Below are 24,357 nucleotides of genomic sequence, written 5' to 3' on the forward strand. Positions count from 1 at the left end.
GGCTGGTCGTTCGGTGGCGCACCCGTCTTTACGGTTGGTGGGCGAGATGAGAGAGTAGTCGGTTGCGCAACGGTTGCTAGTCAGACTGCAGAAACGGAGGGTATACGATCCCTGGCTCCACGACCGGTGTTGCTTCTCCATGGGACGGGAGACCGCACGCTGAGTCCGCGGTGCTCGGAGAGACTGTACGACATGTATGGAGATGGGGGCGAGAGAGAATTGAAACTTTTCAAGGGAGATGACCATGCTTTGACGCGGAATTCGCTCGAGGCGGAGCAGTGGGTTGGCGGATTCGTGCTTAGGTGTGCGGGGTTGGATGCTGAGGGTGGGAAGGAGGGGTTGGCGGAGAAGTTGGTGGGTGAGGAGGAGAAGATTGGGCTGATGGAGAGGGGTGGGGATTTGAGGGGAAGAGAGAGTGTGGTGTAGTAGTAGGAGGTGATGAGATGCATGATACGAGGTTGCTTGCTGTCTCTGAGCCTCAAGAGATTGCGTTCCGGTTGTTTCTTCGCGTTGATTGCATGGCTGAAGCTGAGTGATGCGCCTGCAGGAATAATAAGCCTTCAGCGTGCAATCGAGATTCCAAGCCTCTTTCTGATCTACTACGAAGCGTAATTTCACGTTAATTGCCAGAAGGCCTTCTTCATCGTCCTTTACCTATGTGTTCGGACCAAAGGACGAGAGCAGCCTTCGTTCGTGGAATTATGTCTTCAGCGCTATTCCCATTCGAGTTTAGTGCATCAATTACCAGGTCCGCGATCGTCATCGCAACGCTCATCTTGCCACATACCCACTGCTGTACCCCCGCATATTCTTAAAATCTACGGCTACCACACTTTCCTAGTGTCATGCGCAATATCGCAAAGTAAAGGCTTGGCCAATGATGTCTACACAGCATGCAGTAGTAACGTGGCCGTAGAAAGATCGCGGAATTTTCCAAAGGCTACCCGGTTTTCTCGTACTGTACGCAATATATTCGGAGGCCGCGATTCAGCTAACTCCGGAACTTGTTTACTATTCATCGAGACTAGGGACGGTCCTCCGTGTCAGTCTCAAATCTAACTAAAACGTTGCACAGTATAAATGCGTGCGTAGTCGCAGTCTCATGACGCACTGCGCATCTTTCAAACCATCAAATTTCGTCATGAAGCTTTCCGTATCCCCTCTCGTACTACTAGCAGCCATCGACAAGGCCACGGCCGTTCGATTTCTTGGACGTGTGAATCCGGACACGCAAGAGTTAACATGGCCTGGAACCGGCGTATCCTTTACCTTTACAGGTTCCTCTGCTAGCATCGGCATCGAAGGCACAAGCGGCACCAACAGTGCTCAATTGACCATCGATGGCGTAGCGACTGTCATTCCTGACGTTAATGGCACCTCCATCAAAACGCCCGGTGACCTTCGCAACGGCAAACACACGGTGGAACTGCGGAAACGCTCAGAAGCTTCATATGGCACCATAACAATTGGCAACGTTACAACGGACGGCACCTTCGGTCCAGACATCTACGCCTCGCGCAAAATCCAAGTGATTGGAGATTCCATCACCGTGGGCTACGGCCTCGACGGCGTGAACCCATGCGTGAACAGCGCCGCTGTGGAGAACAATCCCAAGACGTACGCTGCCCTGGCTGCCGACGCATTAGATGCCGATTACGACATCATAGCCTGGAGCGGCATCGGCCTAACGAGAAACTACGTCTCTTCTACTCCCGACCCAAGCGACATTATGCCTCAACGCTGGACCAGATATGGCGCTCTCGATCCGCTGAACAGCTACACGTTCCCCACAAACGCCACACCAGACGCCGTAGTCATCAATCTTGGTACCAACGACTTTGGCTATCAAGCCGGCGTACGCGACCCAATTGTTCCGGCAGAATACACCGCTGCCATGGTCAACTTTGTCAAGACGATCAAGACACACTACCCAGATGCTGCTTTCTTCCTCTTGACATCGCCTATGCTTGGCGACGGATATCCTGCAGGTCAGGCGCAGAAGACTACGCAGACGAATGCGTTGAACGCTGCGATTGCGCAACTTCATAACAGCACGAAGATTAGTCTGGTGGATATGCCGTCGCAGGGCTCAGACGTTGGTTGTGATTACCATCCTAATGCTGCGACGCATGCTGAGATGGCGGAGATTCTGGCCAAGGCTCTTGCTGGTGATTTGGGTTGGTGATAGAGTAGAGTCGTTGTGAAGAGGGTTTGAAGATGTATATAATTTGACACCGTAGATGTATCTAAGATCATTTTTGAGCCTGAAGGATGTCGGCACATGATGAGCACGCTGTAGAGGTAGGCTGTCAAGCTTACTGCGTAGACGTATGCTATGTTTGACGCGGTCTACGCAGGCATAATAGAACTGGAGTCTGTGATGTTTGTGAACATTGAACTTGAGACAATACTCTTCTGACTATGTTAGACCGGATGTACTCCTGGACATGACGGCTTTCGGTTCCTCTGACATCGAGCAACGTCTTGGGTTACACGAATGCTTTTGCTAAGCTTTATTTTCTTGATGTCCACCATGAGCCTGCTCCAGTAGAGCGACCTTCGCATCTCAAGTATTGCTGCCATCTTTCCCACAAGCAGCCAAGAGCGAATACTCGTATCCATGAGGGCCGCGCCCCTATTAGGACCGCACTGAGCTTGTCATATATAGCGAATGCCCACCGTACATCTTGCCTTCAACGACTGCTCCCACATCTTCTGCCGAGAAAGCGCAATGGCCCAGTCCATCGGTTCCAGTACTGACAACGCCCCACTGCAGTTTCTTCGCGGCAATGTTCTCACCACTGCCAACCTGTTCTGTTGGATGACAAGCTGCGCTGATGGCCATACTGCAGCTGCCCGCAATTGGCATTCCACGCTTATATGGTATGTACCCGAAAGCAACTATGCTAATGACCATTAGTCCACCCAACACTATCACTGAGATAATGGCCGGCGGCGAGTAGCCCAGAGTCTTGTAATCGAGTAGCCCGTTCAATGTTTCAGACCCAGTGCCCGGTTTCCCAAATGCGTCGTAAAAGTCGATGGCGATCAGGAAGATGCTTTGCGAAACCAGCCAGTGTAATGTGCCACTCAGCACCATGAGAGGTATACCGAAGCGATAGGGTAGCTGGAGGAAGTATGTCGACCGTTGAGCACCGGCAGGTTGATGAGTTACACGGAGGCCTTTGCGCTTGCCTGAATAAGACACCCATTCGTACCCCATTAGCATGGCCGTGAAGAGCGCGTTGTAGCTAAAGTACAGAAATGAGAGAGCTACTTGGGGCGTGTTGGCGATGACAGCGATGGCGATCAAACCGGATGGCATATATACCCCCATGATGGCTGCACGAGGATCCACAGCGCCTAGAGGCAATTAGCACCGGGCTCAATTTCACATGACAATCGTATCATACATACCGAATGAAAACTGATCAAATGTAGCCCCCGTGGCTAGATTGTCAATTCCCAACTTGAGGAGGAAGCTCACTATAGCTAGGGCAAGTAAGAATCTGATCGTTAGTGTAAGCAAACTGCCAACGATATCTTCTGTTTACCGGCGTAACCTACAAGACGACAACAACGATCCTGCGGGTGATGCTGGTCACATCTTTCCAGTAGTAACGCTCATCCCGCCATTGTCTCGGTCCTACCTGATACCCTTTGCGGTTTCGAAAGTCTGCTAGTGTAGACAGACACATGTTCTTCGTTGTAACGTCTTCGTTCTCCAGAAACGATACGACGGCGTCACCCATTGTCATGAGTGGCTCGTCGTGCACGAAGAGCACAACGTAGAACATTAGACATGCTTTGACTGTAGAAACGTTAGAGTTGATTCGATCTCGGATTGTTGGTCGATGAGCGTGTTCTTTACACTGCTGCGTCTGTATAGGCGTGGAGAACGATAGCTGAACTTACAGAGATTGAGGATCGTAATAATAGTCGTAATAGTAGGCTCAAAGTGGAGCTTACAGTGGGGTTGAGCCGGCTCACTTAAACAGTACTCCACCGGCGTACGTGACCGGTCGCAAAGCCCTTCACCGTCGCAAAGCCATCCAACCCGCCAAGATTCTTGCTTCTTGACATCCTGTACCCTGGCTGAACATGGGCGGGCTTGGTAGCGCAACGCGGAACATATCCAATCATATGCAAAGCTAGCTCCCTCGGCATCCGCAGCATCGTGTCCATCAAATTCCGCAGCCCAATAAACGTGCGAGCCATTGATAAACTTGTTCTCCGTTGATGGGGGAAAGAAACTGTCGTCGGACACTATAAGCAGATTTCGATGGTTGGATTGTATGCTAGTGGCATATTCGTCAATGCATCTGTCGGGCTCAAGCCTTTCGAGGTCGCCCGTGCGTGCCTTCCCCCAGAGGTTTTCAAGTACAGATTGGATTTCTCCAGGACTGGCATCGACCGACGTTCGCATATCTGGTCCTTCTGTAAAGTTAGATATAACTGACCGGACGGTTTCGTCTGTGCAATTCATGCAATGTTCACCGTCCAGAAACGCTCGTCCGACAGAGAACACAAAGTAACCGTTGGTTGAAATCGAACCAAACACCGCGGAATTGTAACTGAGAGTCGTGAGTATCAATAGCTTCAGGATCAATTGCTGCCTTACAAGAGATGCAATGGCAAGGATGATAGTCCCAATGCTGCCCACAGCACAGCTCTACGCCGGCTGATATGTCTGAGATTGCGTATGCCAGGTACACCCACGTCGAGGTATACACTAGGCTTGCGACTGTGGGCAGAATCGACTTCACTTCGCGTTGGTGCAGATAAACACTGCATTGTATAGTTGCTCCCAGCCAACAGGATCGTACTCAAGATGTTGATGCCAAGATGGAGCCCGGTGTTCAGCCTTTTGACGTGATCGCAATCGCCATCGAAGAAGATACCCTTGGTGCCAGAGGTGGCAGCCATGCCTGATACCATGGCCACGAAGTTAATGAGAAAGACCACTGAAGCCAGAATCGCGAAGTTGAGCACGCCAAACCGCCATCCAGTGAAGCGAGACCCTAGATGTTTCTCCACTGCACGCTTGCGCAACCCAAGTATCGATGCTGCCTTCGCGCGAATGCTTTGTGGTAGCTGCAAGCTCCCGAGAGGTTTTCCACTCCGATCAGCTTGGGCTGTGAGCGGCACCTGCATCTCGAGATTGCTATCGGATCTCCATTCGGGGTGTATCGTTGAGCGTATCCTAGAAGGCAATAACCGCCAAATTGAATCAGGCATTGCGAAGCCCATAAGCAAAAATGTTGGATCCTGTCCAAATAGACAACGTAAAAGAGACCAAAGAAGCGCGTGGTACCATGCGAGAGACCCAAAGTACCTTTCAAAGTCATTGCAATCGGATCATCACGAGACGAGCGCGCAAATAAGAAGATACCATGCGAGAGATCGCACCCTCGCTGGTACGAGCCCACCTATCAGCAGTGCCGCCTGATTTTTGCCAAGTATACCGGCCGGACATTTTGATGGGTTGAGGCTTACTCTGAGCCTCCTGCAAGGCGCCCCGCGCCCCATTGGGGGCCAAAGTCTGGATGTTAATTCGGTTCTATATCGCCAATCCGTGTATATGGACTACGGTGAATGGACGACTATCGCACGCGTGTAGGAGGGTGAGCAAGACGTAAACGCAACGCGACGCGGGTGCGAGGAAGGTTCGTTTTCGTCGGGTGTCGCGCACCTCGGAACTAACGGAAGCTGTCTTCCCGAGAAGCAGCGCGCCCAGCAACCTGTGAAACAGCCCCATTAGGGTGTGTGACAGCGATAATAACCATCAGCGGTGCCGGTCAGAGAAGGACGGTCTCGACTCAGGCGCACCGTCTGCTCGAGTCATGAACAGACTGGGAAGAGGTGCTGTCCGGGAAACGCGACGCCGCGTCGTGCGCGCGACATGTTCGCGTTGCTGAGGTGCGGTAGTGCGGCAGAGCTCAGGGCAGTGCCTTCTCAATGCTCTTTCGTCACCGCGGCAGCATGTTTGATCGTGTTTAACGAGCGAAGATCTACTGAAAATAGAGTCAAGGAAATTGCGTGCCTCGGGGCATCGGTAAAGCACGTCAGCTTGCGCGTGAAGGAAGACCCGTGGACCGGTCCGTGGCCACTTGGAAATCACCGGATGCGAATCCAACAACAGTAGTTTTCAGGAAGTGGAGGTGATGTAAATGATAATCGTAGTTTCATTGAGTTCTTGCCTGTTAAGTTTAGCGGCACGTACTGGCAGATGCGATCGCGTGTCTTTGATCAAGCATCGCAGCGTAAGCATCATAATAATATAGTACATGTCAGATAGAGTCACTTCCGGTGAGCCATCCGATTCCACCGTCAACGCCGATTCGCCGAAGAAGAAACCCACATCGAAAACCAACTGAGACGTGTTTTGTTGCCGTTCGTAGGGTAAGGAAACAGGAAGGAAGAGAAGAGATGGGTTGAGACGCGTCACATCTCCATCGCGTCGGTGTCTGCAGTCGCCATAGGGGCGTCGGCGACTGGCTGAGAAATGGGTGTAGAGGCAGGCGACGGCGTCAACTGGCGAGCATTGATGCGCTCACCCTCAACACGAGGAGTTGAGCCGAACATGAGGTTGCTGACAGTTCGCTCTAATGACCAGCCAACGAGCTGGCACCACTGAAGGTTGTCCGAGAATAACCAGTAGCCCTGGACACCGTGTTGCTTAGCGCGTACGAGATACGCGTTGAGTGATTCCTTCTCCAGCATCACCAGGACGTCGGTGAAATCGAAATGACGCTCAATCACGCGGGAGTATGCGCGTGCCGCGTCGCGTAGGTTGGGGTTGGTCATGACGTTCTTCCAGCCTACTCCGAGAGATGCGATGAGCGTGTTGACGGTGTTGCCTTTGTCGTCGATGAGCTCTTCGGTCTTCTGAGCATCCATCTCGTTGAGCGGAGTGATTTCGACATTGGCAGTTGGGCTCATGCGGACTGACTTGCGCGACACGGCGATAGGGCGAGCTTCCGCTTCAGCCTTCTCTTCTTTCTCGACCTTCTCTTCGTACCAGGTGCCCGATTGCGACTCGGCTGCCATGGTGTAGCCAGGCTCTCCAGGGTAGATGAGCGTCATCCCTGGGCCGTACACAGGCTCGGGCTTCGGCTTTGAAGGCGATTGAGTGACGATTGATCCGACGGGTAGGTTCTCCTCCGGGTCGTCGACGTCGGCGATGGATCGTTTGCGCCCAGCGGTGGCATTGGAAACGGCGGCTAGATAGTTGAGCGAAGGCGGAGTAGGGTATTTGGGGCGGAAATTACCCATTGGTGCAGCGGCGCTCTGGTGATGCGGAAAGTAGTCCTGCGGTTGCTGGGGCGGCAGGACCACAGTTGGCGACGAGGCGTAGTAGTTAAGACCCATACTGTATGGTTAGTAGTTTAGCAATGTTAGAGTTCGTGAAGGATACAAAGACCTGTCTCGATCAAGACAGGACAGTGAGCATGCGACGATATAGTGAAGTCACTAAGAGCGACAAGAGTGAAGGTAGATGATGGCGAGAAGGTGAGGCGCGATGGAGATAGTGGATGATGGGGATGGGTAATGGTGATGGATGGGGTGGTAAGATGGAGAAAAACCGAGCGAGATGTGGGAGTGTCCAAGTTATAGACAGAAGAAAGGCGGCGTGCGGAGGTTTGGCGCAAAAGAAGTGAGAGGAAGGAAGGAAGGTTTGGAGGGCACCAGAGCGGTCTTGTAAGCTGCGCACGAGTCCCGTGAGAGGCTGGCTGCGACGCGGTGAGAGGCGGCAGAATGTAGGGTAAAATAGCCCGGCGAGTGATCTCCAGGGCAAGTCTAGCGCGTATTGGCCGTCACGCGAGGGCTGCCTGCCGAATTCGGTAGGCGCCAAGGCTGTGTGTAAGGCAGGGCCGACCGGGGTGGTCGATGGAAGTTGCCGTTGATCGCGGGCCAGCGCATGAGTCAGCAGAGCAGGTGGTGTGGCTGTTCTGTGGCTGATGCCCGGTCGCAGATAATCCGCGCCGGGACAGTGGCGGCGCTGCGACGCGGTTTTTGGTAGCAAAAGTTAGTGGAGGAGCTGCAAGGCACCAGACGCAAGATACCCCACGCAACTCTGTTTTCGACCCCCTCTTTCTTGTATACCGTGCTTATAGACCTGTACCGTCAAGATGCAGGCGCCAGTGGTTGTCATGAGTATGTGCAGTCGTTCACCTGAAGCTGCGACAGCCCACTAACACATCAACAGACACGCAGACCCCGGGCGGGGAGCGCCAGTTTGGCCGCAAAGCTCAACTATCCAACATCACAGCCGCCAAGACGGTCGCCGACATCATCAGATCATGTCTCGGCCCCAAGGCTATGCTGAAGATGCTGCTCGACCCAATGGGCGGTATCGTCCTGACCAACGACGGCCACGCTATCCTCCGAGAGATCGAAGTCGCACACCCAGCAGCCAAGAGCATGATCGAGCTGAGTAGGACACAAGATGAGGAGGTCGGCGACGGCACAACTACCGTCATCATATTAGGTGCGTAGATAGTGCGGGGAGATTGAGGAGCGTACATTGACAACAGACAGCGGGAGAAATCCTCGCACAAGCTCTGCCCCAGCTTGAGCGCAACATCCACCCCGTCGTCATCATCCAAGCATTCAAGAAGGCTCTTGCCGATGCCCTCGAAATCATCAACGAGATCGCGGTCGAAGTCGACGTCAACGACGACGAGCAGATGTACAAGATCATCAACTCCTCCATCGGCACAAAGTTCGTTTCGCGGTGGTCAGACCTGATGTGTGGACTGGCACTGAAGGCAGTACGAACCGTTTCGCTCGACATCGGCTCTGGAAAGCAGGAGGTCGACATCAAGCGCTACGCACGTATCGAGAAGATTCCCGGAGGCGAGATCGAAGACAGCGAGGTTCTAGACGGAGTCATGGTCAACAAGGACATCACACACCCCAAGATGAGGCGGAGAATTGAGAACCCTCGTGTTCTGTTGTTGGACTGCACACTGGAGTACAAGAAGGGCGAGAGTCAGACAAACATTGAGGTCAGCAAAGAGGAGGACTGGAACAGGATTCTCCAGATCGAGGAGGAGCAAGTCAAGCAGATGTGCGATGCCATTGTCGCTCTCAAGCCTGACCTCGTCATTACTGAGAAGGGTGTCAGCGGTAGGTTACATCGATCCACTCCTTTCATGGGCTTGCTAACTTCGAGTAGATCTCGCACAGCACTACCTCGTCAAGGCCGACATCACCGCCATCCGCCGCGTCCGCAAGACAGACAACAACCGTATCGCGCGTGCGACCGGTGCGACGATCGTAAACTCCGTATTCGCAGCTACCGCTTCAGACATTGGTACCGAGTGTGGTCTGTTCGAGATCTCCAAGATCGGTGACGAATACTTTACCTTCCTCACAAAGTGCAAGAACCCGAAGGCCTGCACTGTCCTGCTCCGAGGACCCTCAAAAGATATCCTGAACGAGATTGAGCGGAATCTACACGACGCTATGGGTGTCGCCAGGAACGTCATCTGGAACCCCAAGCTCTGCCCCGGCGGTGGCGCCACCGAGATGGCCGTCGCGGTCGGTCTAGACAGGAGAGGAAAGCTGATCGAGGGTGTCGCACAATGGCCATACAAGGCCGTCGCCGAAGCGATGGAAGTTATCCCGCGCACACTTATTCAGAACTCCGGAAACAGCCCTATCAAGGTGCTCACTCAACTGCGCGCGAAGCATGCGGAGGGCTACGAAGACGGCAAGCAAACTGGCAGTGTCTGGGGTATTGATGGCGACGCAGGCAAGGTCGTCGATATGCGGACATACAACGTCTGGGAACCTCTTGCTGTCAAGGAGCAGAGCGTCAAGACTGCCGTCGAGAGTGCTTGCCTATTGCTCAGGGTGGATGACATCGTTGCTGCGAAATCGGCCAAGCAAGTGAGCGGTCCGATAGGCGGTGGTGATGATTAGATGTAGATACGCAAGGCGTGTTCTGCGAGATCCTCGCTATACAAGCCAGGAACAGTCGCTAGGAATGAAGAGATCACATCTGCCAACCATACATCAGACCAGGCTGTACACCACCATTGGTGAAACTTAAAACAAACATGTACCAAGGTTAGCATATATTGCTTTTGATGTGATCAAGACATGCGCGGCGACTTCCGCAGACTCATGGCTGACTGCTGATAGTTCAAGGTCTATATTGTGAAATATTCTTTGGACGTAATCCTTGCGTTCGGCGTTCTGGTGGACGCGAGATCGCTTGCCGTGCCGCTCAACATGATCCACGTGCCTTATCCCGCTCAGCCTCTCAATCGCCCAATCGCATCGCCCTCCTCTTTAAGTACACTTTGCGCATAAAACTCGCCCTGCGAACTCCAGCCATTCAGCCAGACTCTGCGCTCTGCCACGCAAGCACATCTTCCTCCTGCGAATCAGGCTCTCACCCTGCGACTGGTAGCGCAATATGGTCGTGCTGCTGCGCCGCGTCGCTATACTGCACTCGTGTCAACATCTGCTAAGCACCATGGAGACGGGCATAAGCCTCGCCAAGGCCTACCTCAAGTGCTTACATGCGCTGCAATGGTTGCTCCTTACCTTATCTGGCCTCCTCAGCGGTGGTTGTGAGTTTGACGGTTTGTATGGCTCTGCCACGAATGTGCGGGTGGCCTGAAGCGTGGCTACGTTATACGAGCTTGTCAACTGAGCTGGAGAGATGATGGGCCTGTAGGTATATGTATAGAAGTCGTGCTGCTCAACATGAACTCGTTCATTTTCCCATCAAAGCATCTTCGAATCTCCTCAATCGTTACAGTCCAGGCTTACATTCCTCCCAATCATTATTGAGAACCTTCCACGCTCTATCAAGCAAGGTATCGACAGCCGAGTATGAACATCTTAATGCTCAGGGCGAGAAACCATCTCGATCGGCGCGATGGCTTTAAGACTTGTCCATTGGAAGATGTCCATGGTCCAGAGATTACTCCCTTCGTCGGCGACCTCACATTCCACCAATTCGCAACGATTCTGTCCGGTGCCTGTGCCATCCTCAGCACACCGATCGTCGGGGCATTGATCGCACTTCACGCCTTCAACTATTCGAACCCCGTACAACAACGGCAGATCATCAGGATCATGCTTTTGATACCATGGGTTGCCCTTTTCTCTTTCCTGGTTGTCTGGCGAAGCGACATTGGAGAATACCTAGCCCCTTCACTCGACTTTGGTTGCTCGATCGCACTTTCGTCGTTCTTACTGTTCATGTGCGATCTTGTCCTATCGCATCAGGAAGGTTTCGATGGTTTGTTTGGAGAGGGAGCAAAAGTCAAGGGGGCGCTCAAAGTGAACAGTCCAACGTGGCTCAAGGTAAGTTCTCACACTTCTGTCAAAGGATTTGAGACCTTATCTGACACTCTGCAGCGTACCTGGTACGGCGTACTCCAGTTTATACCGACTAGCATCGTCATATGGATCGCCACGGCAGCTACCCTCGCTACTGGTACCTACTGCAAGCAGTCTAACGACGTGCACTTCGCCCATCTCTGGCTCACCATACTTATTGGCTACACTACAACGGTCGCTATCGTTAGCTCACTGAGGTTCTACAAGAACAACAAGAAGCTGCTAAAGAAGCATCGGATTGTACTCAAACTGGTTACATTCAAGGGTATCCTCGGTCTGAATTTTCTCCAATCGGTACGCTAAACAATCCCCTGAAGTAGCTAACACGTACACGGCGTACTGACACCATCCTCACAGTTCATCATCTCCCTACTTGCAGGCCACGGAAAGCTGAACCCTACAAAGTACATGACGTACCATGATGTCAATACTGGTCTTGCCTCACTCATCCTCGCCTGCGAAATGCCTCTTTTTGCCGTACTTTTGCTCTTTGCGTTCTCGCCATTACCGTATATGCAACAAGGTAGTCCTGCCGCTGGACCACTCAATGCCATCGTCGATGCGTTCAACCTCTCAGACCTACTGTCAGCGTTCTATCGGGGCCCTATGAGATTGGTCAGGGACCAACAAACACAGATCAGGCGGCAGGACAGTGTCAGGATTGCATTGGTCTCATCCAGTGATGGGGAAGAGAGGAGAGGCCGCTCTGTCCCGTAAAGATTTCAGAAGCAGGCTCACCAAAGGACGCTACCTTGTCATTTCTCTTGTCTAGAGACCCTCATCTTCCCGTGTTTGCTTCGTCGCGCTTTTCGTCACTGAATTAGAGCTTTGACCACGTCAACAAACGCTTCCCTACAAACACTACCTTTAATCCTTTTCTTGTCACTTTCATTATTCTTTCTTTCCAACCTCACTCGCAGCAAATCAGTACTAACAATACTAACAACTGGTTGTGATGACGCCCTCACAAGAGGTCACGATTGCAGCCGGTGCACTGTAATTGAGATGACTCTCAATACAGTAGGTACGAATATCTAACGAAGAGCAGGTCCTTCCTTTTGTTGGCAAAAGCTCTTGTTCTGAAGATCAGGTGAATTCCCACAACGACCCAGCGACCGTGTCCTCACTTGCCGGCGGAGCTATGGGCGCAGATGCTTCACCACGTGGAAGACGAGTACACGCTTTGGGTCATTTGCCGACAGGTCTCGTGAACCTTGCAGGCTGAAGCCGAACGCAAGTTTGCTAAGACACGTCTTCCACAGCTGCGCATCAATTGGGCATCTAATGGAGAAATCATGCACGAAGACAGGCTGCATGAATACCAATGCAACGTCGAAGATCTAGAATTCCAAGGTCTTACTGAGGATGGTCTACGAGCTCAGTTCACAGCCGCATTTGAATACGAACTGCGCAATCTGGAGGCGGCGTATGTCCGAACACTATACGATCGGACGCAGTACAAACCCTTGTTGGAAAACACCTTTGCCGAGCTGATCCCCTTTCGCTATCTTGACTTCAAAAAGAGAGTTGACAGGCAATACTGGACAAGACAAATGGCTTTGATTGGAGGCTATGTCGGCAACGCCCAGCTTACGGATGTGTCGGTCGACTTTGACAACAAAACCTTGGCTTTCGATTGAAAGACTTTTTTGAACGACTTCTTCCAGCTCACCACCTATGTTCGAGCACGAAAGCAGACTCAAGGAACAGTGAGCGACCTGGCGAGACAGGCCTTTGAAGCATCCCGTCTCCGAAAGCCCCCTTACACCGAATCGCGACTAGATACGCTTCGGTTGGAGCGCAAATCGTGGGAACATGTCTATGGTGAAGAGGACGACGACTGCCACACAGAAGCGTGCTTACGCCGCTTACGATCCGCACACAGCCAAGCTGGACTAGATTTCGATCTAAACAACATGATTGATGGTATGGACGAAGCGGAAATCAGGAAGCAGGGGGTCAAGGCTACCGTACTCATGAGATTGTTCAGGAACATTAGGTTGATGAACAGCTTCCGTGACGGATACGAGAGCGATGCAAGCAACGGAGGAAGTTCATGAGTGTGGGCCGGTACCGACAATCAGGCGGCTGGAGAGTTCAGTGAGAAGTGCGGGACCAATGTAGACTCCCTGGTAGCGTTGGAATGCTTGTGAAGGGGGTTATGGAAGGGCGTCTTCCTCAAATCTGCATGTTATCGGGACAGACAAATAGCCGCTCCAAGCACAACGATTACCCTAGTGGCACATGACCAGCCTCCTTCGATATCTGGAGTATCAAATCATGCCGGTTTATCCAGAAGCAGGGCTAGGCAAACGAATGCAGAACGGGAGACGATTGCCGTCACGGTAGGTGTCACAGTCTCGACTGCCACCATGCAGCCAATGCAGGAGCTGTCAAGAGTTTGAAAAGCACTTCAGGATGCTGACAGGAGCCCAACGTCCCGCGCGCACTCGCATCTTGGCCTCAGGAATGAAAGGGTGCCTCCTGCAAGCGTTCGAGCGACGTTGATCGAGCTGGGGAAGTGTCGCACCTTCTGCGGGATCACCGCTGAAACCGTTCGCTTGAGCTCTGACACAGCTCACTCTGCGAACTTCATGGGTTTCGAAACGGTTGTCACTGCGAAAGATCCTCCGCAGTGAGTCCGCACGGCCTGTCACTCAGCTGTCTAAACGAAACATGCCGACCGACTTCCTGGTGGCGGCTGCAACGTCGTCCCGCAATGCACCACGAGTATGCTCGCTAGCTAGACGGGTGTGTCACCAGCTTACGGTGGATGCGAAAAAGAAAGAAGACTAATGTCGCTGCTTCCATAGCCTTGCAGCAGGCTAATAAGCCAACATTACCCCTCTTTTATTGCCAATGAGGCCATGGCATTTCTCCGTCAGACGATTAGAGCGCATTTTGCGGCTCGTGGGTAACCTGGTTCTGGGCTCCAGGGTTAACGGCTTTGCTGCACACCTCCCACACGCGTGGAAGTTTTGCGGTGTGCGCGTGCCGGTATCGAAGACGAAGGGCAAGCTTCCAGGCTTGGGGACGCAGCCCCTCACTTACACCAACATCGCGATCTAGGCGTAAGGAAACAAGTCCTGTCTATTTTGGATAGGACGGATGCTCAAGCTCGCACACAACGAGCTTCAGATTCGGCAGATGCGCCTGACCGAAGCTGTGCGTAGCATCGGTGACTTCGCGGAAGCACATGCAATGAGACGAGCACGAGACCCACGCCGCACATCCTTCCGAAGGCTACCTGAGGACGCCTTTCCAGAACCCACGGTTGCCGTATCTTCCGTTAATCTTTGTTGAGTACCCAGTTAATTAGCCAACATTTGGGCTTGAAGCGGGGCGTTCGATAGTGCGTGCATGCCGCTATCGGGTCATTTACTGACTTTGTTCAGCCAGATCAGGTCATTTATCAGCCGTGCGATGCGTGGCGTCTGCAGCGCACAGGCGGCGGGAGAAGGCCAGGGAGGCCTGGGCGCTGTGGCATCCAACCTCGCGTTCGAGCAAGTGCAAACCCAATCCCCAAAACTGTGGGCACTTCTGCCGACGTTTGGTGTTCGTCTGGAGGGCCTGATGCTGAAACTAAAGAATCCTTCGTTGGACGTTGGTTGACTGTGACGAGCCTGAGCCTGAGCCAACTGCGCCGCCTCCCTAAGGCAGAATCGACGCTTTGCTGTCAGACATCGCGATGAGCGTGGAGGCAATGTCTGCAAAAACCAACCTTCACAAGATTTGGGAGCGCGAATGGAGGCTCAACACGAAGATAGAAGAGCGCCACCGGAATGCGGCTCACTAGAAGGCAGGTAATGCCCATCGTATCGCTCGCCCATCCCTGCCTTCTCATCGCAAGACTGGACGTATCAGCGCTTACAGCAGACACAAGCCTTTTAGCCAGATGCCGAGAGCGGCAAGGTGACATGCGGAAAGCGGATTACCCTGAGACGCTAAAGCCACCTCCAGGTATCACCAATTTGGCGTGCATATCGCTTCAAGGATAATAGTAGGAAATCTGGTCAGGACGATGGTCCGTGTCCATGTACCTACACATGGCGGCGCATGCGTGCCCTTGCCGGCGGGCCTGTCTAACGGCCAAGCGCGAAGGTTACAGACGAAAGTATAAGTCTGTCGAACCGCCTGGTCTAAGAGGTAGTGTAACAACGATACCAGCCTCGAGTTCTCCACGCTAGCAAAGACTAAGGGACGTCACTTCTATTTTGATATCATCGATCACTTCATCGCTCCTCCTGTATTTGGTCGCAGTACATCTTTATCGCTCCTCGGTCGCAGTACATATACCAGCCTCGCATATCGCATTACCAACAACACTTCTTCAACCTTGAGTATCCCATTACCAACGACACTTCCTCAACCTTGAGTATCCCATTACCAACGGCACTTCCTTATCCTTGAGTATCATCATAACCAGTTATCATGCTCTTCTCTACCATCACTACGGCACTGCTCTTTGCCGCATCTGCCACTGCAGCTGCCCTACCAAGACCTGCTAAACCGCAATACGCTCCCGCCCGTAACCTCAACAAGCTCGCCAAATTCTTTCCCCAGAGCGCTCTTCAAGGCCCAGGCGACTTGGATCTCAAGTACGTTGTGCTCGGCATCGGCACACAAAACTACACTTGCGGCTCTGATGAGAGCGCGGCTCCTGGTACTACTGGCGCATTCGGTAAGAACCCACTCAACTTGACAGGGAAGGAGCTAACAACCACCAAGCCACCCTATACGATATCGGTACGAAGCTCAACGACGACGGATATGCCAAGTGGAAGATTCCCTCCATCTCCCCTCTCGCACTCTCACTGAGCGAATGGGGTCCCGGGCTAGTCGACATGAGCCTCCGGCTTCAGGGCTACGAACATATCACCGGTCACCACTTCTTCGCCGACGTAGAAGGAGCGAACACACCAACATTCGCCTTCGACAAACTGAGCACGCCATTCCCCATGACCCAAGTTGCCAAGATCAGCAACGTCAGTGCACCATCGTACGCCTGCCCAGGCAAGAACGGTCTACCTGCCGTCGACTGGCTATACCTACAGCACAAGACTGGCATCACTCAGGGAGGAATCAACACCGTCTACCGTGTCGAGACTGCCGGTGGTAACAAGCCTGCGACCTGCAAAGGCATGCCAGCCACATGGGAAGTCAAGTACGCTGCGCAATGTAAGTATACCCGAAACACCCACGCAGCTAGAATAGTCCACTAACATCTCACAGACTGGGTCTATGGCCCCAAGTAATAAGCGCCGAGCTTGCGACGCTCGTTTCGAGTCAATTACGAACACTACCATTTTCTCATGCCTTCTACGATCTTTCCATAATTAGGTTAGTCGCGCGCGGCTATTTTTGTCCTGCAAGATCTACGCCAGGGCATGGGTTTTCTTTTCTTGTAACCTTTCATTCTATCTCTTACACTCACGATACCCTTTGGTTTTCATGGTTCGCACGGCTATGGTGGGACTTCAATGTTACTGCTAGGGCATCGGCATGGCTATAGGCGTTTACGGTTCCGGGCATCTGGCGGCTATAGTGTACAAGGATCGGGCGTGTCCTTTCGTTAATTCCAAAAGCTTCTTGCTTACATTGCGTTCGCGAATACTAGAACAGTGATTCTTCTCTTTATGATATGCTTCACTGTACGATAGATCACTTATGCGACATCAATGACAGTATCGCGAAGGGCCTATACCGCTCGCATCTCACCATCTCCCCTTGGAAAGTGCCATGACTGCGCCCGACGAAAGCTGACTGTAGCAAAGTGAAGACCAACCCAAGAGACATGGCCATCCCATCGTAACACAGCCAACACGGCACATTCACAGCCGCACTCCACCAACACGGTCTGCTGACATCTACCAAGTGCCGCGCTACATACCAGACCCACCGCCCACGTTGCGGCACAACTACGCAGCATACGGCACAGTAAGGCGCGCAAGGCTGCTTGCGCTACGATCCCCACCCCCATCTGACGTGCGATGCTGCTAACCTCTCATTCACCCACAACACTACTAGTACCCCCAAGCAACTTCCCCCCAAGCCCCCCCCGATCTCTCTCACGCGCCTCCTTCGTACCAAAACCGAGAAAGCCTTACTCCAATACACGACGTGAACCACTCGCCCAGCCCTACAGCCCCTTCCGTCAGCCATTATTACAGGAAATGGGTTCGGGTATGTGATTGGATGAAAACTATACGACACAGTGGTTCGTACTACTTTGGTGGCTGTGGCAGCGGGTATTTGGCTTGGCAATGCGGGTGTGGATGGTGTGGCACAAATGTGGTTTGACGGCGACTACTTAGGGTCGTCCGGAGTTTTACTACTTGGACGCGTGGACGCACACATATGTAGGTTTGGCATCGACGCTATTGGTAACTTGGTACTGGGAAAAAGGAATCGAGGAAAGTGGGTACGGTAATTTGGCTTCCGTGCCAATGATGTGGCGTACCTGCATCTGGTACGGTGCCAATGTATTTTTTTTTTGGATCTTCGTTACGTAGCTCAGATTCATTGCACCAATGTTTATGTCTGGTCTGCCTTCTCTGTGTGTTGGACTGTCACTTCTCTTGTGCGCATGATGCCCTTCAGATCTTCTTTGTCGTCGAGGATGTTGTCCTCGCTTCCGACTCGCTCCTCGGTGACGCTGTAGACTGCATTCTTCTTGCTTCGGCCTGAAGGCGTGAACTCGTGAAGCAAATAACCTCGTACGCTGGTTCGGGTTGGTCCTTCCGAGTTCTCGTTCCCTTTCAGGTTGCCATTCGTTGTCAGACAACTCCCTCCACGCTTGGAGGGTTTTGCTGCACTCCCAAGCGTTTTGCTCACATTTGATGCTTGGAGGGCTGTGCAAGAATCGTGGAGTATTGGAATTTGATCGATTTCGAATCAGCGAAGACTTCTGGAAGTTAGTCATCGACCGTCAGTCATTGTGCTGCCAATTTGAATTGCGTTATTGCTTTCATTAATTGTAGTAGACATATGAGATAGTATGTACAGACACGTATCCCCAGTATATAGTACAATCGTTTTTTCTTCGTGGCTTCCAGGGCGGGCACGTCTCTCTGGTTACTGGCATGGGGCGCCCCTCAGCCTGCGCGCACCCGATCCAGGGGCTCAGACCCTGGAATCGGTCCCCTCATTGTTGATAGTCACTTCTGTTGTGCATTTGATCTGCTTCGAATCGTGCGGATGTCCTCCAAGAATGTAGTCCTCACTCCCTGCGCGCTCTTCACTGACAGCATAGATCTCATTCTTCCCGCCTTGCGCTGATCCTGCAGTCGCCCTCCACATCTCGTATGCCTCGGCATCAGCCCTTTTATCCGTTCGTGTGCCGCTCAGGGTGGTCAAGATCGATCTGCGAGGTCTGGAAGGTGGTGCGCTGCCGATGGTCCTGGCTTTGTCGCCGTCCTGGAATTGGTTGTATTGGTTGCTGTTCGTCGACTTGCTGATTTTTCGCAGAAGTGGCTTTAGCGTGGGTATGGAGGCGGCGATGATTCCAACATTAAGCTGGACACTGAAAGAAGAGGTCGTTAGCACTAGCTACATGCAAGCGAAGTTCATCGGGATAAGTATACTTACAAGCCCCAGAATCGTACATTGTTGTTGCTGTGCGTTATGTTAGTCAAACAGCCAGTCAAAGTTGGAGAATTGGGGTATCACGCACAAATGCGAATCCTTGTCTTTGACGATGGTGAGTTGATATACCGTCTTGACAATGCCCATGACAACCGCACTAAGAGACAGTGAGCAATAGAATGCGGGCAATGAGTATGTGGTAAGCTCACATATAGCCTAAGCTGAGAACAGCTATCAAGCTGATTCTCATCCGTGAAGACATCTGGAGATTCCATACAATAGGTATGGGCAATGTGGCGAAGCAAATATCAGTGAAGATGTTGAAAGCTACCAGTATATCAGCCGATGCATCTCCGACTGTCGCGATTCCAGTCTTACCTGAGTTTGCTATTCCAAAGTGCATAACATACTTCAACGGATAGCAAGTGTGCGCGTACTTAGGATCCCAGAAGCCAGAAAAGTGCTTGCAGCGTACGAAGAAGGTGAGCCAGGCGAGAACGGTATAGAAGACAACAAAGACTAACATCAGGTTGTCAGAGCTATACACTATGCGAGTGTTTTCCAGCAGCAAAGAGACTCACCAATCAGTGCCCATAGTGTGCGTGAGTACCATCTGTGATTGCTCAACCGGAGTAGGAAGAAAGCAATGGAGATCTTCAACAATCCGAGCGCGCCCATAGCAGAAATGATGCTTTGCCAAAAGGCGATTTGGTCCCATATTCGTCTGTCATCCTGCGAAAGGGTCGCGGTGTGTCGACCAAGACCGTAGGGCCCTTGCAAGAAGAAGCAGATCCAACCGACCAAAGCCCCAAGCTATTGGAGTGAGCATTGCAGATCAGCGATTGCGAGTAGAGAACGGGTACTCACAACAGCTAGGACGATCACATAGTCGTCTCGTCCGGGCGTTTTAAGCAAGCCTATGCGTGCATAAAGACGAAGACCGACGCTGATCAGGGCGAGGATATGGAATACTCCAGTAAGGGCGAGGAAACGAGTGAGGTTGCTTTCTGCCGCCCATTGAGGATCTAAATCTGCCTGCGATGATGGTGCAGTCATGGCTGCATAGAGAGAATATGAGAGGCCGTTAAAGCATCCGACTGGAGGACGACGAAATGCAGCCTTGAGGGTAAAGCTCTGTTTAAAGCGGCTCAAGTAGGTATGCAACTCGACCACCAACCACAAGCACAATTAAACTCCAGGCCTTCCCGCGTCGCCGCTCGTAGCGAGGTAGATCCAAGCTGGGCGTCTATAGGATAAAACGGCTTTCTATGGAACATCTAGGGGTGACTACGCCGCGGCTTCGCATGAAATCACCATATGATACCCAGGTGACTGGTTCCAGCTTCCTGAACCATGAGTTCGGGGGGCAGATGCCGTGTATCTGCACCAATTCGCCTTCAGGATTTCGGAGCATACCCTCTTCACGCAGTTGGTTTCTAATTGAGAGCCCAGCAGTATGGGTCAGAAGACGAGTGATCCTTGGGCGATGGCCAACTTCCCTTCGCCACCTCGCGTGCGTTGTATGTACGTTTTACGACGGAACAGCCATGTCATCTTGATGATGTGATTGGCGGAGGCACACTCGCAGTAGCATGATCCCAGTTGAAGTGTCCTCGGAACCGGCAACAGGCAGGTTAAATCTCCTACACCCTAGCGACGCCGCGATCCTTCGCAGCCCATATGTGGTACCATATCCGAGAAAATATTATCAGAGGTCCTAGTACGATAGTAGAGCTGTTGACATGTAAGGGGTTCGCGTGTTCCCGTGGAAGGATTCATGGAAGACTCGCCTCGCCCTCGTCGGGAAATCTGCCGAAGAAGACGAATGCCACGGTTCCTCCGCATGTCGACTTTCGCGCTCCCTATCGAGATTTCCCACGTCGACATTTGAAGACACCGGAGGCGGCAGTGCGAAACAGATGGTATTGCAGAGTGAGGCTTCGGATCCTCGGGAGAATGGCAATGTCGCTAGTGTGCCGTCCCACACGGGACGCGGCGTTCGAGGCGGTCGAGCCGCGACGCACGACCCAGCCGGCGCTCACGACTGCGGCGTAGCTATCTCACCACCTGCAGCATCTAGCCTCTGTGGGACGACCCAACATATCGTCGCGATCCTTTTCGATAGAGTGACCCGCTCGCATAGGATTCGGGAATTTCGGAATCTCAGCGTCAACACATGGAAAGATCATCCCCCAAACCCTTTCATCCCGTATGTATACAGCAATCACAAACCTGCGTCGGTACATAAGATCTTCCGACCACGTGTGAGCAATCGATGTCGTGCTCGCAGCTCATGAAGCCCACGAGCATGTTACCCGTGCGCCGATCCTGCGAGTACTCGCTTAGCGACGGTGGGCCTCTCTCGTTCAGCAATGTCCTTCGCATTGAGAGTCACTCTCCTAGGGCAAGTAGAGAGAATCCGAGAGGATCACTAGGTGGCTTCTACACTTCGAACAGGCTTACATGATCAAGACCAATTCAGCGAGCTCACAGGTACATGCCACTTCGAAGACCAAGGGATGAGGTCTTGCAGATTGCATCTGCAAACCCTTCGTACCTCGCAGATCACACCCACCGGCTCATGCCACTCGGGAATACCACAATTGGCCTTTGCGCCGCACAGCACACCGGGTTTATGCTAAGGCAGCCGAAATCCTCAGCTACATCTAGAATGTCGCCCGTCAGCGACCATGACTAGCAGTCCTCACCTCATCCGCAGGCTCCAGTCGAGATAGCTTGTGGTCGCCTCTTCGGCTGTAAGTGTCCGACCCCAGTCTCTGCATGCGTCTGTAAAGCTTTGAGGTGCTCCTCGGTGGCGCGGTATCGGCAGTCGAGCATATTAAAAGGCACATCCCCCACCACACATGAACTTTCCCATCGCTCAGCCAAGCAACGCAAGTCGTTCTCAATCATTCTTCTCGTTCACTCAACGTCACACTCAAGATGCGTCTATCTAGCCTTCCAACTGCCCTTCTGGCATTCGCCGGTGCTGCCCAATCTCTAGCAGTTGAGAAGAGGGACTTGCTTTCGGATCTCCAGAACCAGGCTCTTGAAAACCTCAAGGCTGCAGAGAAGAACGGTACTCTCGAGAAAAGAGGTAGCTGCTCTATTTTCAATGCGTCTGTTCGCAAGGATTGGTAAGAACCTTAAGCATCTTTTTGAGCAAGAAGACTAACACACGCGCAAGGGCTATCATGAGTGCGAAAGAGCGAAAAGCATACATCAGTGCTGTACAGTGCATGTTCGATGCTCCATCTCAATCCGATCCCGTCCTGGTACCTGGTGCGAAGACCCGCTACGATGACTTTGTCGCACAACATATCAACCAAACGTTAACGATCCACGGAACCGGTAACTTCTTGAGTTGGCACAGGTACTTTGTACATGGTTACGAGAAGGCGCTACGCGAAGAATGCAGATACAAAGGATATCAGCCCTACTGGAACTGGTTCGCCCATACGGATGACCTGACCAAGCACCCTGTCTTTGATGGCTCAGCGACAAGCATGGGCGGCGATGGAGAGTATGTGAAGCACAATGGAAGTGCAGGCGGCAAAGGCACGATTGCGCTGCCTTCTGGCGCAGGAGGTGGCTGCATAAAGGATGGTCCATTCAGGAAGTAAGTCCGGGATTTCAGCCCTATAGTATGCGACATTTCTAACAAATTCAGCTTGCAAGTCAACCTCGGTCCCGTCTCTCCAGCAATGGCTGGCGAGGTACCCGTCAAATCGCCGCTCGAATGGAACCCACGTTGCGCAAAGAGAGATCTCACCTCCTACGCATCCTCCACATGGATGACTTTTGAGAACCTCTACAACGTCACCCTCGGCACAGCCTCCAAGAACGTTGGACGCTTCCAAGACGAGCTCCAGGGACGTTTCCCTGATGGCTTCCTCGGCATGCACGGCGCAGGTCACTTTGCTATTGGCGGCGACGGCGGCGATGTTTTCAGCAGCCCCAACGACCCTGCATTCTTCCTACACCACGCAATGGTTGACCGCGTATGGTGGCTCTGGCAGGCGCTGCATCTCGACCAGGCCAAGTCTGTTTCTGGCACGATCACCATCTTCAACCAGCCACCTAGCCGTGATGCTAGGCTTGACGACCCTATTCAGATGAACTACCTCAATCTGGAACCTACAACTATCGAGGATATGATGAGCACGCTAGACGGAGAGCCATTGTGCTACATCTACTTGTAAAGCATAAATAGTGTGCTTTACGTATAATGAATTATTTTGCCAATTCCAAACCACGCCGATTGTTTGATATCAGTGATACTTGGCGAGGATGATTGTATTGTATTGGATGTATGAATGCGCAGAGCCTCATGGAGCCCCAAAACTAACCCATACCCGTACCCACATTTCGCATCCGCTGATTGGTCCGATCACCACAAGCCATCCCCATCCGCTATCGCCATCCTACCAACACCTCCAATAAAACAACCCAACCTACCACTCCCTCCCCAAAATGCCCCCAAAACCATGCCCAAACAGCCCATCCCCATAATCGGCGCCGGCATAGCCGGCCTAACCCTAAGCCGCACCCTCCTCCACCACGGCATCCCCAGCATAATCTTCGACAAAGCACCTCCATACCGCCGGGGCTTCAACTACGCCATAACCCTGCACTCCACCGCCTACAAACCGTTGTTAGAAATCCTGAATCTCTCGGACACAGCATTCAAAGCCCACGTCGCCATCGACGCCGAAGACGGCGGCGAGGGCAAACATGGCAGAAATGTAGACATACCCAGCCACGGCGGTTTATACGACACAGGCAGCTCCTTCCGCGCCAACCGCGCGAAGTTTGAGGATTTGATAAGTCAAGATCTGGATATCCGGTTGGGGTATTCCCTGCAAAATGTCAAAGCCACGCCTACGGGACCGCGATTGCGTTTTGCCAATGGCGAGATGGTGGAGGGCGGGGACCTCGTCATAGGCGCCGATGGAGTGCATTCCAGTCTACGCAAACTGCTGCTGCCAGAAAAGTCGCGAGTAGACGTTCTGCCTTATGCCGTGTACTACGGGAAAAGGTGTATCATGCGGAAGGACTTCAACGATATCTTCGGGGGCAAGGCGGAGGGAAACCAGGGGAGGAATGTTTGGCAGACGAGCAAAGGGGATGCGGTGCTTACTGTTAATGTGGATAAGAAGGAGGATAAGAAGGTGTGGGTTAGTTGGATCTACTCGCGGAAGGCGCGTGGGGAGACGGATCCGCTGTTTAATCCTGCTAGGTCGACGAATGCGGCGGAGAAGATTCCTTTGGAGTTTTTCAAGGAAGTCCGCGAGAAGAAGATCTTTGGGTATCCTTTCTCGGCTATGTTGGATGTGCAGAGTATGCGCAGCGATAGGATATTGCATTGGCTGATGCGGATAACGTCGACGCCGTTGCCTGAATTGCATG

At 52.5% G+C, this 24,357-nt stretch overlaps 9 protein-coding genes across 9 annotated transcripts; 5 read left to right on the plus strand and 4 right to left on the minus strand.

Annotated features, from left to right (window-relative positions):
- Positions 1-1,141: 1,141 nt before the first annotated feature.
- Positions 1,142-2,185, plus strand: J4E93_009363 (uncharacterized protein; the record flags this gene model as incomplete). The annotated part of the gene is made up of 1 exon (XM_049347256.1): positions 1,142-2,185. The coding sequence occupies one exon, from the start codon at positions 1,142-1,144 to the stop codon at positions 2,183-2,185; it is 1,044 nt and encodes a 347-aa protein (XP_049195524.1).
- A 453-nt stretch (positions 2,186-2,638) lies between these two features.
- On the minus strand, positions 2,639-3,698 carry J4E93_009364 (uncharacterized protein; the record flags this gene model as incomplete). The annotated part of the gene is made up of 2 exons (XM_049347257.1): positions 2,639-3,363; positions 3,695-3,698. The coding sequence occupies 2 exons, from the start codon at positions 3,696-3,698 to the stop codon at positions 2,639-2,641; spliced, it is 729 nt and encodes a 242-aa protein (XP_049195525.1).
- Positions 3,699-6,444: 2,746 nt separating this feature from the next.
- J4E93_009365 (uncharacterized protein) lies at positions 6,445-7,371 on the minus strand (the record flags this gene model as incomplete). Its single annotated transcript, XM_049347258.1, has 1 exon — positions 6,445-7,371. One exon carries the CDS (start codon positions 7,369-7,371, stop codon positions 6,445-6,447), a length of 927 nt encoding a protein of 308 aa, XP_049195526.1.
- Positions 7,372-8,132: 761 nt separating this feature from the next.
- Positions 8,133-9,930, plus strand: CCT3 (T-complex protein 1 subunit gamma; the record flags this gene model as incomplete). Its single annotated transcript, XM_049347259.1, has 4 exons — positions 8,133-8,157; positions 8,210-8,491; positions 8,542-9,132; positions 9,182-9,930. The coding sequence occupies 4 exons, from the start codon at positions 8,133-8,135 to the stop codon at positions 9,928-9,930; spliced, it is 1,647 nt and encodes a 548-aa protein (XP_049195527.1).
- Positions 9,931-10,489: 559 nt separating this feature from the next.
- On the plus strand, positions 10,490-13,004 carry J4E93_009367 (uncharacterized protein; the record flags this gene model as incomplete). Its single annotated transcript, XM_049347260.1, has 5 exons — positions 10,490-10,586; positions 10,925-11,328; positions 11,383-11,658; positions 11,722-12,018; positions 12,585-13,004. 5 exons carry the CDS (start codon positions 10,490-10,492, stop codon positions 13,002-13,004), a joined length of 1,494 nt encoding a protein of 497 aa, XP_049195528.1.
- A 2,791-nt stretch (positions 13,005-15,795) lies between these two features.
- Positions 15,796-16,619, plus strand: J4E93_009368 (uncharacterized protein; the record flags this gene model as incomplete). The annotated part of the gene is made up of 3 exons (XM_049347261.1): positions 15,796-16,045; positions 16,093-16,542; positions 16,597-16,619. 3 exons carry the CDS (start codon positions 15,796-15,798, stop codon positions 16,617-16,619), a joined length of 723 nt encoding a protein of 240 aa, XP_049195529.1.
- Positions 16,620-17,898: 1,279 nt separating this feature from the next.
- On the minus strand, positions 17,899-18,448 carry J4E93_009369 (uncharacterized protein; the record flags this gene model as incomplete). The annotated part of the gene is made up of 2 exons (XM_049347262.1): positions 17,899-18,159; positions 18,443-18,448. 2 exons carry the CDS (start codon positions 18,446-18,448, stop codon positions 17,899-17,901), a joined length of 267 nt encoding a protein of 88 aa, XP_049195530.1.
- A 38-nt stretch (positions 18,449-18,486) lies between these two features.
- Positions 18,487-19,095, minus strand: J4E93_009370 (uncharacterized protein; the record flags this gene model as incomplete). The annotated part of the gene is made up of 3 exons (XM_049347263.1): positions 18,487-18,886; positions 18,952-18,978; positions 19,037-19,095. 3 exons carry the CDS (start codon positions 19,093-19,095, stop codon positions 18,487-18,489), a joined length of 486 nt encoding a protein of 161 aa, XP_049195531.1.
- Positions 19,096-21,891: 2,796 nt separating this feature from the next.
- Positions 21,892-23,150, plus strand: J4E93_009371 (uncharacterized protein; the record flags this gene model as incomplete). Its single annotated transcript, XM_049347264.1, has 3 exons — positions 21,892-22,085; positions 22,136-22,567; positions 22,619-23,150. The coding sequence occupies 3 exons, from the start codon at positions 21,892-21,894 to the stop codon at positions 23,148-23,150; spliced, it is 1,158 nt and encodes a 385-aa protein (XP_049195532.1).
- Between the last annotated feature and the right edge of the window lie 1,207 nt (positions 23,151-24,357).

This window comes from Alternaria ventricosa, assembly GCF_023758065.1.
Source record: "Alternaria ventricosa strain BMP 2768 chromosome Unknown scaffold_21, whole genome shotgun sequence".
In the NCBI taxonomy this organism is placed as follows: Eukaryota; Fungi; Ascomycota; class Dothideomycetes; order Pleosporales; family Pleosporaceae; genus Alternaria; species Alternaria ventricosa.